Source organism: Ursus maritimus, unplaced genomic scaffold, assembly GCF_017311325.1.
Source record: "Ursus maritimus isolate PB19 unplaced genomic scaffold, ASM1731132v1 scaffold_19, whole genome shotgun sequence".
NCBI lineage: Eukaryota > Metazoa > Chordata > Mammalia > Carnivora > Ursidae > Ursus > Ursus maritimus.
This window is the reverse complement of record NW_024424341.1, coordinates 1,633,489-1,649,492: the sequence shown is the minus strand read 5'-3', so window position 1 is coordinate 1,649,492 and position 16,004 is coordinate 1,633,489. Positions and strand designations below refer to the sequence as shown.

The window sequence follows — 16,004 nt, the reverse complement described above, 5'->3', positions numbered from 1 at the left end:
CGCGGTTCAGTCCAGTTAACGGGAATGCAGATCTGGTTCTGTGGGCTTGTGTGGGTACTTAAGGCAAGATCCGCGGGGATAGAGGCAGGTAACCACAGACACTGAGTGTGCCTCCTGCTCTCGAGACGGCCACTCCTTGATGCGGCTTGAGCGTTTTGAGTGACCACTGGAACCGAGTGGTTCATCCCCACTGGGTCGTGGAAGTGGGAGTCACGGTTGGTCAGGGAGGGACTGTACCCCTAAAAATTTCTGACATTAATTGGCGTTGGCAGTAGAGGAGAGTCTAGTTCTGAATCTGCCTGAATTAGAACCAGTCCCTGGTGAGTCATGACTCAGTTGTATGAAAGTATAAATAAGCAGGAATCCACAAGTTTGAATATCTGATGCTAAGTTGTAGGCGCTGAAACCCTTTAGTAGAGCTGTGGGGACGGGGACGCTAGTGGTTGCAGTGGGTGGGGTTTCGGCACTAAGTGGCATCACTGGGGTCATCTGGCGCCTGCGCAGTCTGCCCTGTTGGGGGGCCTGCTCCTGGGGCTGGAGCTGGGCTGGCCTGTGGCCAGGGACTCAGTGAGGCTGCCCACCCAAGCCCTTCAGTCCACCCCTACTCAGGCTCCCCTCGTGGCCCTGGGCCACAAGGCACGGTGGCAGGGTTCCAAGAGGGGATGTAACCAGCGTTTGAGAACCAAGGCTGTAGGCCTGCCAACCCATCTGATGACCCTGCTTTCTTTGATGGGTGGCGTGGAATGTCTGTGCCGTAATCTGGAGCTGGGAAGGGTGAGGTAGAGGTTTGCCTGCACGGAGGCTCACGGCATCGCTCGGCATCCGCCCTGCGTGCAGTGTGGCTGGACTGTGAGGTCCTTCAAGACAGGGCCCGTGCTGTGCTCAGGGAGGGGCTCTGCCCACGCGCACAGCGGGCTGGCAGGGAGCGTGGGCTGCGGGGCAGTTTGGTCACTCTAAGGTGGGGACAGCACTGCAGTGAAGAGCACCTCAGTGTTCTTGTGGAGACATTGGCTGCGTAACTCACGCAACACGCTGCAGGTCCCAGCACTGACCCTCCCTGTTCAGGCGGATGGGCTGGGGGTGAGTCTGTCAGCACCAGGGGCGTGACCTCAGACAGCAGCCCACCCATGTGGCACAGACCCACGTTGAGAACCTCCACGTGATTTATGAACGGTGTGCTTTGTTGGGGCGGCTTGGCTGAAGATGAAATGGATGCATTTTTGTGCTTATACATTGTGAAGTAATTACGGAACTGCTGAAAGTCTTAAATCTTTCTTTTCTGCATTTTAGAAAGTTTTGATTTTTAAAATTTACATTTATACAATTTCTGAGATATCTTTTCATAGCATTCATGTCATTTCTTTGGGAGTTTAAGAAAACGAAGACCTAAACATGTATCCATGTGACTAGAGGTAACGCTCGAGAAGCAGTCTGGTTTTGGGTGGTTGGCTGCCGCCGCGGGCTGAGCTCCAGTCCCTCTTGGAGCATGATGGCCACGGCTCCCTTCTGCTTACGGGGCTCTTCAGCACCCAAGGACAGGCACCCATTCCTGAGAGGGCGCCGGTGCCTTTTTTCTAACAGTTAATACCAAGTTGTTAAACGCTAAGACACAACCAAGAACCAGAAGTTAGGGGTCGCTTTACCCTTGAACACGAGGTAGCAAGGTTCCCTGTCACGCAAAGATTACCTTTCGAGAGCTGACTGTGCTTTGCCTCCCACAGTTCCGTGAGGAGCGAGCCTTCTGCCTGTAGGGCTTCGGGGTCCCCTTCCCGGAGCTGGGCCCATGCTCCCTCCTGGATCATAATCCGTCTTGTGGCAGTCCTGGGCAGGAGATGAGCTACATGCAGGAGCCAGGGGAGTGTTGGGATCCGTGTGCACGTTGGCGATAGGACCGGTAGCTTTTCCTGGATTGTGCAGGGAGGTAAAGCCCGGGGTGGATCCCGTGACTCCTGGAGCCGCACCCTGGCTCCGGCTCTCTCCAACACCCTCACTGCTGCTGCTGCCTCCACCGTGGGATCGAGTGGGATCGTTCCTTGTCTTGAGCTGTGTTCTCATCGGTCTTCTCTACACAGTGCCTCCTGTGTCGTTTTTGGTGCCCCTGAGATGCCAGTGCTGCCTCCATGAGGCTCCTCCGCTCTCCTGTAGGGAGCAGGGGGACTTATGGAAACGCACAAGGGAAGGAAGGGGCGAGTCGTGGGAGCCGTTTCCAGTCACGTGGTGCATGCGGGGGGCGCAGGGGCTCAGGGCTGCTTCCTGACACAGGCCATATGCACAGCCTAGGACTCGGATCCAGTGGATTCAGATTTAGGAAGATTCAACACTCACTTTGTACCAAACTCTTGCTAGGCATTATCCTAGCTACTGAAACATTCAAATCTGGGTCCATTATTTCTCTCCATCTGGGAGATTGTTAGCCACGACTTGGGCTTTAGTTATGATGCTTAGAGCGTGAGTCACAGGGCGGTTTGGTGCTGTTTTTACTAGATGTGTGCTGTGATACTCCCTGCTTTTAATAGCTGTAGCTGATGTTCTGAGATGTGCGTGAGAAGAGCTCACGTGGGTCTGTCAGCTAAGCAGCAGCATTCACGTGAACACCTGGAGAGTTCTGTGTGTGTGGTGGTAGGCCCGTCTCTAATGACGGACACACGGCGCACACACTGTTCACTTGTGCTAAACAAAGGTAGGCGACACAGCAATAGGTCCAGGCTGTGCTCGTTGTGAGTCTGCGAGGTAACTTCACCAGTACCCAGCTAACAACAGCTTGGCGGTCTTGAAACCCCGAAAGCTCTCTTCACTTCTTTGGCATTTGTCTTCCTCCTCATACTTGAAAGTAAATTTCAGTAGCTTTCAGATTTTTTTCCGTGAAATGGGGCCTTCTAAGCCCAGCTGGGGAAGAGATCAGAAGAGTCAGGAAGTATCCAACATTTTATGTGCACGACTTCTTTTGAAAAGGAGTGGGTGAGAAGAAGGAGGGTGTCTGTGTCGCGAGTGTGTTGTGTGTGTGTGGGGGGGGCCTTTATCTGTGGCGGTGAGAGAGTGTTGTGTTTGTGGGAGGCTGTGGTCCACTTGGGGTGGTTTGCCCCAGCAGATGGGGCAGCCTCAGCCTCCCAGACAGCACACACTGTGTCACTTCACTTCTAATAAAAACGTTCCGTTCAAGAAAATACGGTTCTGTGTTGCGTGCCAAACACAAACAGAAATCTTGGAGGACCTGGGTAGTTCAGGGAATTAATCCCTTATGGAAAAGCCTTCCCTGACTAGAGATGGTGGAAAATAGAATTTAAGCCATAAAGGCCAGAGCAGAATGAGTTTGGTGTTAATGAGTTCCAAAAACATCCTAGAAGAGTCACAAAAACAAGTGTGCGTCTCCTGTCGCCGGAGTGAGGAAGCCTGGCCGCCTCGCCAGCCCCGACTTAGCGCTGTGCTGTGGGTCCATCACCCCGTGTGAGGCGGCTGGCCTGGACGGGGCCGAGGGGGCCTCTGCGATTCCTGTTGCTGGCTCCGGGTCTTCTGGAACCGTTGTGGCCCCCAGCAGTGGCCTGTTACAGGAAGCCACACGGACTGGCTGCCAGGGGGCACGGAACGCCCACGGACGTGTTCTGGAGCGTCTCGTCTCTGAGTGGCAAGGACAGTCGCTTCAGGCTTGCCGACAGTGAGTTGGTGCTGCGGCTGTTACTGTAGGCCGGTCGCGCTTCCCTGCGGTGGTCACGGACCGGGCTGTCCCATGCTGGGCAGTGGTTTTGGGGGGGGGGCAGGATATTACGACATGTTCTCGAGAGAAGTTGCATGAATTAATGACCACACGTATGTTTCCAGAATTTTGCGTAGCTGAAATGGTGTTGTCTTTGAGGGGGCTCCCGAGTAGTTGAGGCTGAAGGAGCTTTGCGGTACCCCAGAGGTACCCCAGTGGTTCTCCCCACTGTCTGGACACACTCCGTGCTGGTCATGTGCCCACGGCCCAGCCTGAGCCTCTTTGGGTGGATCGCACATCCAAGTCTTGTGACTGCAGACAGTTAGGGGAGGGGGTCTTCAAATCAAGGGCAGGCCTTAAAATCATTTTCAAGTATTTTTAGAAGGTTAAATTGTTTTAATACCATTAGGTCCACAAATTTTATTCATTTCTGTTCTTGACAGAACCCAGTATGGTATCACATTATCAATTCTTGGTGATTACATGTTGATGAATGAATATGATAATAATTATTCCAAGTTAGCTCTTAGTTAATTGTAAGATGCATACATACAAGGCATTTTGAAACACTCTTACATTTTTAAGCTATTTGGAAGTGGAACCATATATTTGCTGATAACTTTAATCATGAAAAGTAGCCTAGAAATGTATAGAATGGCACTTATTTAAAACTTACCGCCCAGTAAGCTGAAAAATTGTGACTTCTGAGTAATTCCAACATTTCTTTTTGGTGGGATCCAAGTTGAAATTTTTCTGTGTAAGGGAGGTGTGGTGATTTCCTTGGGCTTTTCTGTCACAGTCTTTTAAATGTGTCTGCGTCTGTGGCAAGCAGGCCTGCTGTGTCGTGGGTGGGGACGTCCACGTGACTGGGTGGGCGGCCGGAGCCCGCAGCCCGTGCCAGTGTGTCTGGCGTTTTGGCTAATGCGGCAGAACAGCTAAGGGACATGTAAAGGGCTCTTGACACCCGAGAATCCTATTCTAGGGGCCATCCCAATAGGGGACGTCTGCTGAGGGGAAACCAAGTCATCACTGCTGCCCCAGGAACGGGATTTCTGAATTTCTGGCTTGTGGAGGGAGGGTCCCTATCACTGCACGGAGTTTTCCCTTCTTTCTCGTCAAAGAGGCAGAGAGTGATAGAGGGACGGACACCTGTTAGGACATTTCATCCCTATTCCGGTTACGTCCAGCTCTTCCTTTATGCAAACTCAGGAACTCTCACGGGCCCCTTGCCTAGAACGCAAGCCTGTTCCCCGCCCTCCCCGTGGACTCGGCTTACACTGCAGAAAGGGAGAGTAGCCAGGGAGTCAGGGCTGGTAGGGCTGCCATTGGGGTGCGGTGGGTCTTCAAGGCCTGGAGACCTCGGAAACACATGGTTGTCCCTCGGGACACTGAGCAGGGAGGAAGCAGAGCCATCGAGGACCCACCTGCTGGCCAGTGTGGTGGTGAGAGGTGCACCGTGTGCCGAATCCTGAGGGATAAGATGCAGGAGCCCAGGTGAGGTCAACAGAGCCCTCAAGCCGTCACATGACAGAATTCCTACAGAAGAAAAGTTTCTCAAGCTCAGTGAACCACTGAGTATTCAATTCATTGTCTTTTTATGAGGAATCTTTAGAAATCTTGGGTCCGTTCTGACCGGGGAGCCTGGCTAACACAGTAAGCTGCTGTTTCGATGGTGTGTTGAGTGACTTCAGAGCATCCCATGTGGTTTAACTCACTTGCTGATCTTGGGAACCTGAAGGACAGTGAGAAAGAAGGTCCCCCTCCCTCGTCAGGAGCCTGTGCTGGGTACAGTTTTCCCGCCGACAGCGGGCACGGCAGACAGAACCCCACAGCACTCTCTCCGGTGTGCACCTCCAGGAATGAAGCTCCGTTCTGAACTCTGTAAGGACTGAGGTTTAGAAATTTGTGACGGTCCATAGCAGAACCGTACGAATGCCAGCATGAGGACACAAGGCAAGAACGGGGTCAGTTTCTGACCCAGTAACAGATCACAGAATCTGGATGATTTCCACCCTATTCTGAGCAGCCTGAAAGCTTCCTTGTTTCCTCTCACACGGGTACGAAGGGGAGCACTTAGAGATACTGGGTGAAATACGTGGCCTTCTTTCTTTATCTTGCCTCTAAGGCTTTGTGGTCCCCAGGTGAAGTATGTGTGAGTGCCACGGGGTTTGGGCTGGAGAGAGAGTAGAGTGTCTGAGACCGTCCGATGTGCGTGCGCATGTGCGTGCCAGAAGGAGGTGGAGAGGGGGACGAGCACATTGGGCTACTAGCTGCTCTGTGCACAACACACATGACGGGTAGAAAAATAATCTAGAGATTATAGTCACTTATTTATAAAATTCAGGTCATTGTTTCATGTTCACTCCCAAAGTAAAACAAATAAAAAGCTTGTAAAGTGACCCAGACTGATTTTTAATATTCTGCATTTTCATGTCCTCTGAGCGAGGGCGTTTGCCTGCAGCAACAGTCTCACTTAGTGTTTGTTGTGTCATCGGACGTCTGCATAGCGCTGGATGCTGTGGCTTGGAATTGGGGACGGCCCTGTGCCCTGCGCTGTCGGTTGGCCTGAGCTCCGAGTTTGGCGCTGGAGCTGGAGCACGATGCCGACGCCCGCGTGCACGTGATTTTACAACGGAAGCCTTCAGGAGAGTGACGACGTGCGCGGCCAGCAGCCCAGGGAGAGCCGCCCCGCCAGCGCGGGCGTCCCCTCCCCAGCAGTGATGCCGGCAGAGGGACACGCGCACCTCCCAGGCCGCCAGCTGCTGGCCGCTGCCTTGATGAGGTTCTGTGAGGGGCGCGGTTAGCGGGAGGTTTGCTGAAGTAGGAGGGGGAGTCTTGCCTCCTTAGAAATAGGCCTTCGTGGTGTAACCAAGGGGTGAGTCTTTTTGAGAGAATTCTTTTCCGTTTGGGATGACGCTTCGTTGGCACCCGAGAGAGAAGTGGCCAGTGATCCGCGGGAGTTCCCCTGGGAGGAGACGATCGGCCCGAGAGAAACTGAAGCCCTGCGGCTGTTTTCTCCTTGCCGCGGAGGCTGAGGTGGCGAGGGCTTGGCCTCCATGGTCTCCCGCGGTGTTGGGAGCCCCGTGGGCAGTGTGTGCTTGTCCTCCTCACTGTTCCCTGACCGTCTCACTCACGCGTGGTCGGCTCTGGCCCCGTGCTGGGAGGTAGCCGGGCCGGAGTTGGCACAGCCGTGCTCAAAGCTGCTTCTGTTTGCTTGTATTTTTACTGGCCTGTGGTCCCCGCTCGGAGTTAGCCTCTGAGGCTCTGTTTCCTCCCTGGCAGCGTGGAGCTGATGATAACAAACAAGATGGCGTCTCTGCCAAGTGCCCAGCGCTGCGGACTTGGGCTGAGGCCCCAGGACGCCGGCCAGTCCTGCTGCTCCCTGCAGGCTCCCTGCTCGGACAGTCCTGCTCACATGTAGGCACAGTGACCCTTGTAGCCGCCGGCAGCACCCTGGAGAGGACGCGCTGTGGCTGAGCGCGACAAGGACGTGCCTGGTCGTGGGCTGCTCTCTCTGGCTTCTGTGGGTTTGGCCGGGGCAGGGGTGCAGGGGGAGGGGGCCTGAGCTCCACGTCTTCCTTCTGTGTATCTGCCCCTGTGCCCTGGCCCAGCTCAGTGGCCGGGACTTGCCCTCCCTCCCTCCCACCTGGTTATTCATGCTGCTGGTTTCCTGGTTTCAGGGCACAGTGGTAGCAGGGATAGGCTGTGGGCGTTTTTGGAGCACAGTGTCCAGTCAGAGTGAGCTCGCTCTTCTCCAGCGGCCCACACGCTCCTCCCCAGAGGCAGCCCACCCCTGGCCAGCGGGCAGGTGTTCCTGTGTGAGTGGTTTTTGCCGAGGAGAAAGTTGAAAGACATTCTCTACACCGAAGGGACACGTTTGCACTGTCTGATGCCTAGAGTCCATTAATCTTTCCTTGGGTGCCCCGTGCCTTCGAGACAAGCAGTGTCCCATCCAGCCGAGCTGTTCTCTGTCCCTGTGAATGTGTTTGCACGTTCTCAGAGGATGGGGCTCCCGTGTGAGCGCGTGGGAGAGGCTTGGATGGAGGGAAGGGGCTGTTTGTGTGCGCACGGGCGGCTCTCACCCGCACCACGGATGGGGTGGCTTAACCAGACCCTGATTTCTCACAGTCCTGCAGGCTGTGGGCTGGTGTCAGGAGCTGGCATGGTGGGTCCGGATGAGGGCCCCCTTGCTGGGGGTGCGCTTCCCTGGTGCACACGTGCGGAGGCCCTGTGTCTCCCCCTCCTAGAAGGGCACTAATCGTATCCCAGGTTCTCCCCTCTGCACCTCACCTTCCTCACACTGGAAGTTAGGGGTTTGGGGGGGACACAGACATTCCTTCCATAGCATCTAGTCTGTTCCTGGAAGGGATTTGGGGTGTTGTGACTGATCTCTGCTATGGGTGCAGAAACGGGGTTCAGGCCTGAAAGTATTTGTGACTACTTGCCCCCCACACCTTTTGAGCAGACAGTAATCCTCCTGTTTTGTGGGATTTTCAGAGACGCTAGGTCAGGTGGGCGGGGTTCCGGGAGGGCTCAGCCCCAGGGATGCGTGGGGTCCAGTCAGCATTGATCCCGTGCTGATTCGGGGGAGGAGCATGCCGTCAGCCTGGGGGAGGAGGCGCCCCTTCTCCTGCAGACGAACTGGAGTTTGGTCCGGAAGAGGCCAGTTCATAATAGAAAATTGGCGTTGCGCTTTTGAAGAGACCGTCACTTGTTTTGTCTCAGTTTTGGCAGCTGTCTCACGATGGTCTCTAAGCAGCGGGAGCAGCTCCTGCCAGGGTCCCGCTGCTCTGGTTGGCGGCCTGGCCCTACCGTGTTCTTCCGCGTGTGCCTGCCCGGCAGCCTCTCTTGTGTGCTGGCTGCCCTCAGAGCCCGCCTGCACCTGACCAGCGCCAGCCCTGCACCTGTCAGGGCATCCAGGGAATGTACCACCCTGCCGGTGGAGGAACGGGCCAGGGAGGAGGCTGCCCTCACGGCCCGCCTAGAGGACCTGCGTGTGAGCAGCCGGCAGGGGTGAGGGAGAGGGAGGAGCTGGCACGATGTCCTCTGGAGGCAAAAGGTCTGAGCTCTGTCAACTGGAGTGGCCCAGGTGGCCTGGGCGTGGGTTATTGCACAGCACCGGAGCGTCTGAAGGTGGGAAGTCTGTTCCTGAGCTAGCACCCCAAAATCAGTGAGCCCCACTGTGTGACATCAACAGAAATGTGCTCTCTCACAGTCGGGAGGCCGGAAGTCCAAAATAGGGTTCCCGGGGCTGCGTTCCTTCTGGGGTTCTGGGGGGCATCCGCCTGCCTCTCCCGGCTCCTGGGGAGCTCCAAGCATCCCTCCACCCTCTCCTCTGTAGTCGCGAGGCAGCCTTCCCTTCCCATGTCTTGTCCAAATGTCCTTCTTCTTGGGAAGACAGTTGCCACTGGATCAGGACCCATCCGATTCCTGTGTGACTTCTGCTTAACTTAATCTCCTCCTTCCAGACCCTCGTTCCATATTTAGAGGTACTGGAGGTTAGGACGTAGACATCTGGGGGGACACAGTTGGGCCCATAGCTCCCCTCCTCGGGCCCACGTGCCACAGAGATGTGTGGTGAGCCCGAGCTCTGCACCCCGGGGCAAGCTGCGGTGAGGTGACATTGTGTGGGGCCTCGGGGAGATGCCTGCGCCTACCCCCCATCTCCCCATCGCCCTGCCCCCTGAGCTCACTGACGGTCCTTGGTTTGTGTGACATGAAGGGCCGTGTGGGGAGGGCCTCCTGATGCCTGCAGTCAGGCTGTGCCTTGAGACTGGGCGGTGGGGATGGGGTCGCCTCCGGAATGGATGTCTGGAGAGGGAAGAAGTGCCGTCCTGGCCAACAGGGGAGACGCTGTCACTCACTGGGCCTTCTCTGGCATGTGATTAATCTTGCTCAGCAGAGAAGTCCATTTCCGAACCTTTTTTCTCAGAGTAGAAGGAAAACACTGTGCTGATTGAGGCCACGGCCTCCTGTGTGCGGAACACGCAGGCGCCGTTAGCCGGCAGCTCACTGCAGATATCTGGCCGCGTGAACCGCGGGCCCGTGTGTGTTTACAGCCTGATGAACCGTTCAGGTTTACACACACATTCAGCGTTGCCCTTGGGGAGCGCCCTGCGGCGAGAGGGACCTCTCCCGGCCTTTCCCTCGAGGCCTGGGGGCTGCTCATCATTCTTACCAGGTGCGGCCCCGTTTGCACGGGACCCTGAAGCCTGCGCCCTCTCAGTGCAGCCTCCGGCTCCCCCCGCCCCCCAGGCTGGGAGGACAGGGGTGCTGGCATTTGTAGGCCCCTAAGGTGCGGGCCCTTATGAGTGCGTCCTACTGAAGTGACCTCGAGGAAGGGGGCCTTGCCCCTCCCACACAGCGAACGCCATGAGAAGTTTTCTTGTTCTGTGCAGTGAGTTTTCTACGTGAAAGCAGTGACCCAAGCCGCGGGAGCACGGTCCCGGGACAGAGAGCGGAAGCGGCGTGCCCGCCCGTGGCTGGCCCTTCAGCTGCTTCTAGGCACGAAGTGTGCAGGTTGGCAGGCTGGCTGACCCCGGGCCACCTCTCCCGGCCCCAAGTGGGTGTGACCCACTCACATGTGTCATCGATACCGACCTTTCATTTTCCTCCTATTCGGTCTCACCCACTCCCCGCCCACCCCGTGTGCCCCTTCTAGAAGCCAAAGGCCTGGAACCCATGGGAAAAACTGGAGGTCTTTGAATTTGACTTTGCTGAATTATTGACCCTGCCCCAATCTACTGGAAGGTTTTAAAACACATGGTTAAGATTTGTTCCCAGGAATGCTGCTTTATCTGGAGTGATGGGGGATGAATACCAAGTATCTCCAGACTTCCGTTTCTGCTTTATTGTATTTTTAGGTTTTGTGTTGCTTTTTCCCCAGATTGTGTTTGAGGCTTGTGCTCCGATGCTGGAATGGGCTCAGAGCAGACAGCAGGAGCCGCTTGGATTGCTGCTGGTCACGCAGCGTCTTTATGTGCACAGGATCTGGACGGCGGCTCACAGGGCATTTCTCTGCGGCTCTGAGGGACGGCCCTGGAGGAGCGGCGGTCTGCGTCTGCCGATGATGGCTTTTTGTGCTCCGTCCTGACCGTGTACTCATGGCGACTTGGTTGGTGAACGCACTCACAGCGGAAGCTGGGAAACACATGAGTGTTCCCGTCAGAGGGATTAAAGGCTCCAGAGTGATAATTTGTGTTTGGCACTTGCTGGGCAAACTAAGGAGGAAGATTTTGGGCTGGTGGGCCTCCTGGCCGCGAGTGATTTGGGGCGTCCCTCTCTCAAGTCCTCATTTTTCTACTCCTTGAACTAACATCTAGATTTGAGAGAATTGACTTCATTGACTGAGTTCCCTTACCAAGCTGGATGCCCAGGGGGACGACAAAGGCAAGTGCGTGACCTTGTATTCCAGGGCACCGTGGAGGTCGTGGTGTCGCCTCTGCTCCTGGCCACACATGCGTGTACTGCACACACACGTGTATCACACTGTGATCACAGGAGGGTTTTGGTTGGTTGGTTGTTCCCTCTGAGCGCATTCTCAGTTGGGTTCAGAGTTCTGTGTCTAAACCTTCCTGAAAAGCCCTTGGACTTCTTGCTTTTATTTTAGGCTTTCCACCAGTTTTGCATTATTTCAGTTGGGTATTAAATAGTTTCCAATTTGGCAGTGTATCGAGGAAAACCAGATGTGTGCCCTCAAAAAACACAGTGCTTTTAGACCCAGGATTCCCTTAGTAGGCCGCTTCAGGGTCATACCCTCTACCGTTTCTCCTTGTCTGGCAGTCACTGGCTCTGCCTCCAGTCGTGCAGGGAAATGCTGTGTGGGAAGCTGGGAAGGCAGCGGTGCACGCTCCCGGCCACAGGTGCCTCTCGTGCGGCCTTTGGGCCTGGACGGGGAGCGGGGCGCACGCCCAGGTCAGCCACAGGCTGGCGGCCTCCGGAGGTGATGCTGCTGGCTGCTGGCCTGGGAGCCCACCGCATTCCTGTTAGATTTTTCTGCATTCCAGAGCCTGTTGGGAAAAGGCTGCAAACATCAAATGAGTGGGAAGGAGCTGGAAGCCCATCCTCCGAGACTTCCTGCTCCTCCTAGAGCAGGGGGAGGCGGAGGTGCCGGCCTCCCGTCCTCCCAGCACAGCAAGAGTGGATTGTGCTCTTTCTGTGCCTGTTCTGGGGCCACACCGATCCCTGTGACAGTGGCATGTGACCTCATTTTTGCGGCTCTGCCTTTCAGATTTGACATAAATAGGTTTTATTCTTCACCAGTTTAAAATTAAGTCCCAAATCTACATGTTGTGTCTCAGCCTCCTGTATATTTCAGGAGGCTGCTTGGTGCTTTCAGGTGCTTTCAGTCCGGAGCAGGCAGGCAAGATTCCTGTGCAACTGGTTTTTGTAGCGTTGTTTTTATTTTCCCCGTTTCATGTGTGTCACCCTTCTGGAACACGGCTGCGTCATGACGTCATGGTTCAAGTGGAGGTGCGTCTGTAGCTGGAAGGTCCCCTCCCTCCTGGCTTCCTTGTGAGCAGCTCGGGAGGCCGACCCCCCCACCCCCCGAGGCCCGTGGGGTGACACCTGCTGGGTCCTCGCCTCTCAGCCCACGGGTCTGTGCCTCTCTTTGTGCCCTGGTCACTGCCTGCTGTGTGCCAGTCGCATGCACCTGTCTCTGCCCTGACCGCAGCCTTCCGTGTCCTGCACCGAGCCCTGTGCTGGTGACATGATTCGTCCCTCCGTTGTCCAACGGCAAAGGTAGAGCAGAATGTGCCCCGCAGCTCGGCAGTGAGGGGTTTACTGCTCGCCCCACAGGGGCGCAGTATGGCACGGCCTCCGTTGTCATAACGTAGCACAGATTCCGAGCTTTCTGACCTTCTCATTCTTACGATGTGACCAGCTGTGTAGGCCGTATGAGGAGTGGCCTCACTGTGGCGCCGACAGGAAGCCGCTCACCCTCAGGAAACCGTAACGAGCCCTGTGTCAGGGGCGGTCCTGGCTCACCGCCAAAACCGGAGGAAGGCAGAGCTTCTCAGAAAACGCTTGTGTGATGGCACGGCCTTCATTACGAATAGTCGATGGTTTGACCTGCAGTCAGCGCACCAAGGGCTCTTGTACGGCGTGCCGTGCTGACAGAACCGTGACCGCCTCACGTCTTTGCTCCCGTGTTTCCAAACATCGCGTGGTTTTTACGCTCAGTCCAGGGTCCAGCAGAAGCCTACTAAGTGAGGCAGCCGCGGGCGCTGGTGGACTGTTCCAGCCCCTCCTTCCCCCTCTCCACCCACCGAGGGGCAAATTCCTGTGCGCTGAGAACCCCTTCCCTTCTGTCTTTTCCCCATCTGGCTCTTTCCTCGCTGTCAGGGGCTGAGTTGGTGTACCGCGAGCGAGCGTCCCCTGGGAGCGCGCCCCGCGCTTGATTCTGCTCTGCTCTGCGGGGAGTGGGGCCGGGCTCGGCCCGAGGCTGCTGTCCCGCGGGTCGCGTGGGGGCCGGCTGCCTTCCTGTGCGTGGCACCAGGTCTTATCGTATGACCATGAGAGGTCTGGTGGAGAGTAGGTCCAGGGAGTAATACAGGAGACTTCAGTTTTCGCCGGTTTTTCCACCTATTTTTTGAACACTCAATTGCACGAATGGCTTATGATGGAAAAGGAGCTGTTGTTGTCGGGTCTGCCCTGGGGGAGCAAGAAGCCAGCTCCTTGGAAGGAAGCAGCTGAGGGAAGGTCACACACTCACGCTCTCACGGTCTGGAGGTCCACATCCCGCGTGGGCCTCTCAGGGCTCACGTCAGGCTATCACCGGGCCGGCTCCTCCCAGAGGCTCCAGGGGAGGGTTGTCTCCCGACCTCCCTGGCCTCCAGACCTGCCCCATTCTTGACTCTGGCCCGTCCTCCATCCTCCAATCCCACAGTTGGCCAGAGGGCTCTCCTCCTGTTGCATCTCTGCTCCTCCGCGTCTATGAAAGATTCTCTGCTTTTCAAGGTGCCCGTGTGACATTGGGTCCACCCGATACCCCAGGATGCTCCCTGTGTTGATACCCTTACCTTAGTCCCACCTGCAGAGTGCCTGTCGGGGATACACCCACAGGGCCCGGGGGTGACCTTGTGCACCTGTCTGGGGTGTCAGCCTTCCTAGCATGGCTAGCTGGTATTAGAATGTGAAACTCTGTAAGTGGTTTCTGAAGATGCAGAAAAAAAGTTGTTAAGAGCTTTCTATCTTTCATTCTAATAATTGGATTTATCGTTTGTTTTTTTCCCCACTGGTGGGTTCATTGTTAAAGAAATAGAACATTTGCTCATCGAAAACTACAGTGTTGTTTTAAAACCACAGACCGTATTTTTATACAGACTCTTGGTAATCTGTACCCAAGCCCGCCTTTCCCCCAGAGTGGACAGCCCCTTCTCTCTCTGAGTACCCCCACCCTCTTCCTGGCTCTGACCATTGGTGCGGGCGGCAGTTGAGCTGGTCAGGAAGCGTGAGCGTCGCTGCCCTGCTGGGGACCGCCAAGAAAAATCCAGAGGATGGTCCCATGGACATAGAATTTGAAGGGAGAGGGATACAACCCCAGGTACAAACCCCCCCAGTTCATGGCAACTCCCTCATGAATGCGAAGCCTTGGATGCCCTGACCACCCCCCACCTGCCTGACTGTTGGAGCACCAGGTGTGCTGAGTGCGAAGGGAGCCTGGGTCTGGGGGTGCTCTTGAGTGGGGAGGCTGTCCAGAGCCCAGCCCCGGGGTTCTCATCTGCCTCCTCCTCTCGGTCTCTGCCATCCTCTGGGGGTTCCCATCCAACCACCAGCGTCTCCGCCTTCCTGACGGCACTTCCTCGCTCTGAGCTGTTCCCCGTGCCACCTGGAGCCACGGGTCCCTAACTCTATGCGCGTTTCTGTGTTGCTTCATAACTGCGTTTGTCAGCTGTCAGAGGGCTTTGTCTCCCTGGCTCTCGAGCGCTCAGGGGGCTGCCCGGAAGAGCCGGTGAAGGTGTCTGGCATGTGGGTTGAGGATGTGATGCCATCTCCTGTTCCCCCGGGGTCTCCCCTTCCATGAACCTCAAACAGCAGTGATTTCTGGAAGGCCTTCGGAGCTTTGGTCTCTCGGTCCCACATCCCACCGTCTCCTTGCCAGCCTTCTCAGACACCCCTCGGCCACGTCCCTGAGCTTTACTCTTGGAGAACTTGAGCTGCTTGCTCTCTTTCTTATGTGGCTTGAAAGTCCGTCATTCTGTCCAGCGTGTGGCTGTTTGAGATGGTCACTTGCGGATGCAGCAGAATAGCTCGGTCACACCACACATGCGCACGCTTGCCAATCAGACGTTCTTTCAGAGTGATGCACGAGACAGGTGGACCCCACAGCGTGGAGGGTGGGCCTGGCCACCTCCCTGGGTTCGTGTGGCCACGGCAGAGTAGCACTGGCCCCTGGCTGAGCGCGGCTGTCGGTGCTGACCGTGGTCTGCTCTGTCTCTCCAGGTGCTGCAGGGCGCCCAGCTGATAGCCGTGGCCTCTTCCGACCCTGCTGCTGCGGGTGTAGACGGCTCGCCTCTCCAGGGCAGTGACATCCAGGTCCAGTACGTCCAGCTGGCTCCAGTGACTGACCATACCACTGCGGCTCAGGTGGGTCCCCCCTTCTGGAAGCGGACGCCCCGTCTGTGGACAGGGCTTCTGCAGGCGTGAAGACAGCCTGGGTGATTCTACTTCTGAGATTCTCCTGTGCGGAGGGTAAACGGTTGTTGAAAGGCGCGTGGTGTGGACGGAGGCACTCATTTTTTGTAATGCCCGACGACTTGAAGGTGAAGAGTTAGGTCCTGGCCCAGATGCCAGTGTTAAGCCATTCTTGAGATATCCTGTGTCTTGTTTTCTCTATAAATTCAGAGGCAAGAATCAAGTTGTCTGCCTTCCCCACAGAGCCAGCTCCTGGGGACTGAGGAACGAGAGGGTCCCTATTTACCTGAGACCTCACTGCCCCTGTGAGCACAGCAGGGCCCAGCCCAGGGGTTGGCATGCCTGCAGACAACGGCCCCTGCTTTTGTAGCCCCAGCCCTTGGCCTTGACCCTTTTCCCATGGGCAAGTTGTGGGTCCTTGCCCCGGCTGGCTCCTCTCCTCTGTGGGGGAAATGCAGGATGGCCCTGGCCAGCTGTGGCGCTTCCCTGGGTCCTGAGCGCCCTATCTGGCCTGGTTGGGAGCCTTTTGCAGCATGCCTCCTGCGTGGCAGTCCAGAGGCCTTGCTGGGCACGGCACGTGCATAGGGCCTGGTGTTCCCTCTACTCGGTGTATGAGCCTCAGCTGCCCCCTGCCCGCCACAGCCTTGTCATCTGGTTTTGCTGACTGTGGCTCTCG

At 56.4% G+C, this 16,004-nt stretch overlaps 1 protein-coding gene across 6 annotated transcripts in view; it reads left to right on the top strand.

The window, feature by feature from the left end:
• Positions 1-16,004, top strand: part of LOC103673843 (BTG3 associated nuclear protein) — a 129,023-nt gene that overhangs the window by 88,991 nt on the left and 24,028 nt on the right. For all 6 annotated transcript variants that reach the window (XM_040633195.1, XM_040633197.1, XM_040633196.1 and 3 more), the window contains one exon: positions 15,137-15,280. In XM_040633195.1, the coding sequence (XP_040489129.1) occupies positions 15,137-15,280 (144 nt within the window). The remainder of the gene's footprint in view (positions 1-15,136; positions 15,281-16,004) is intronic.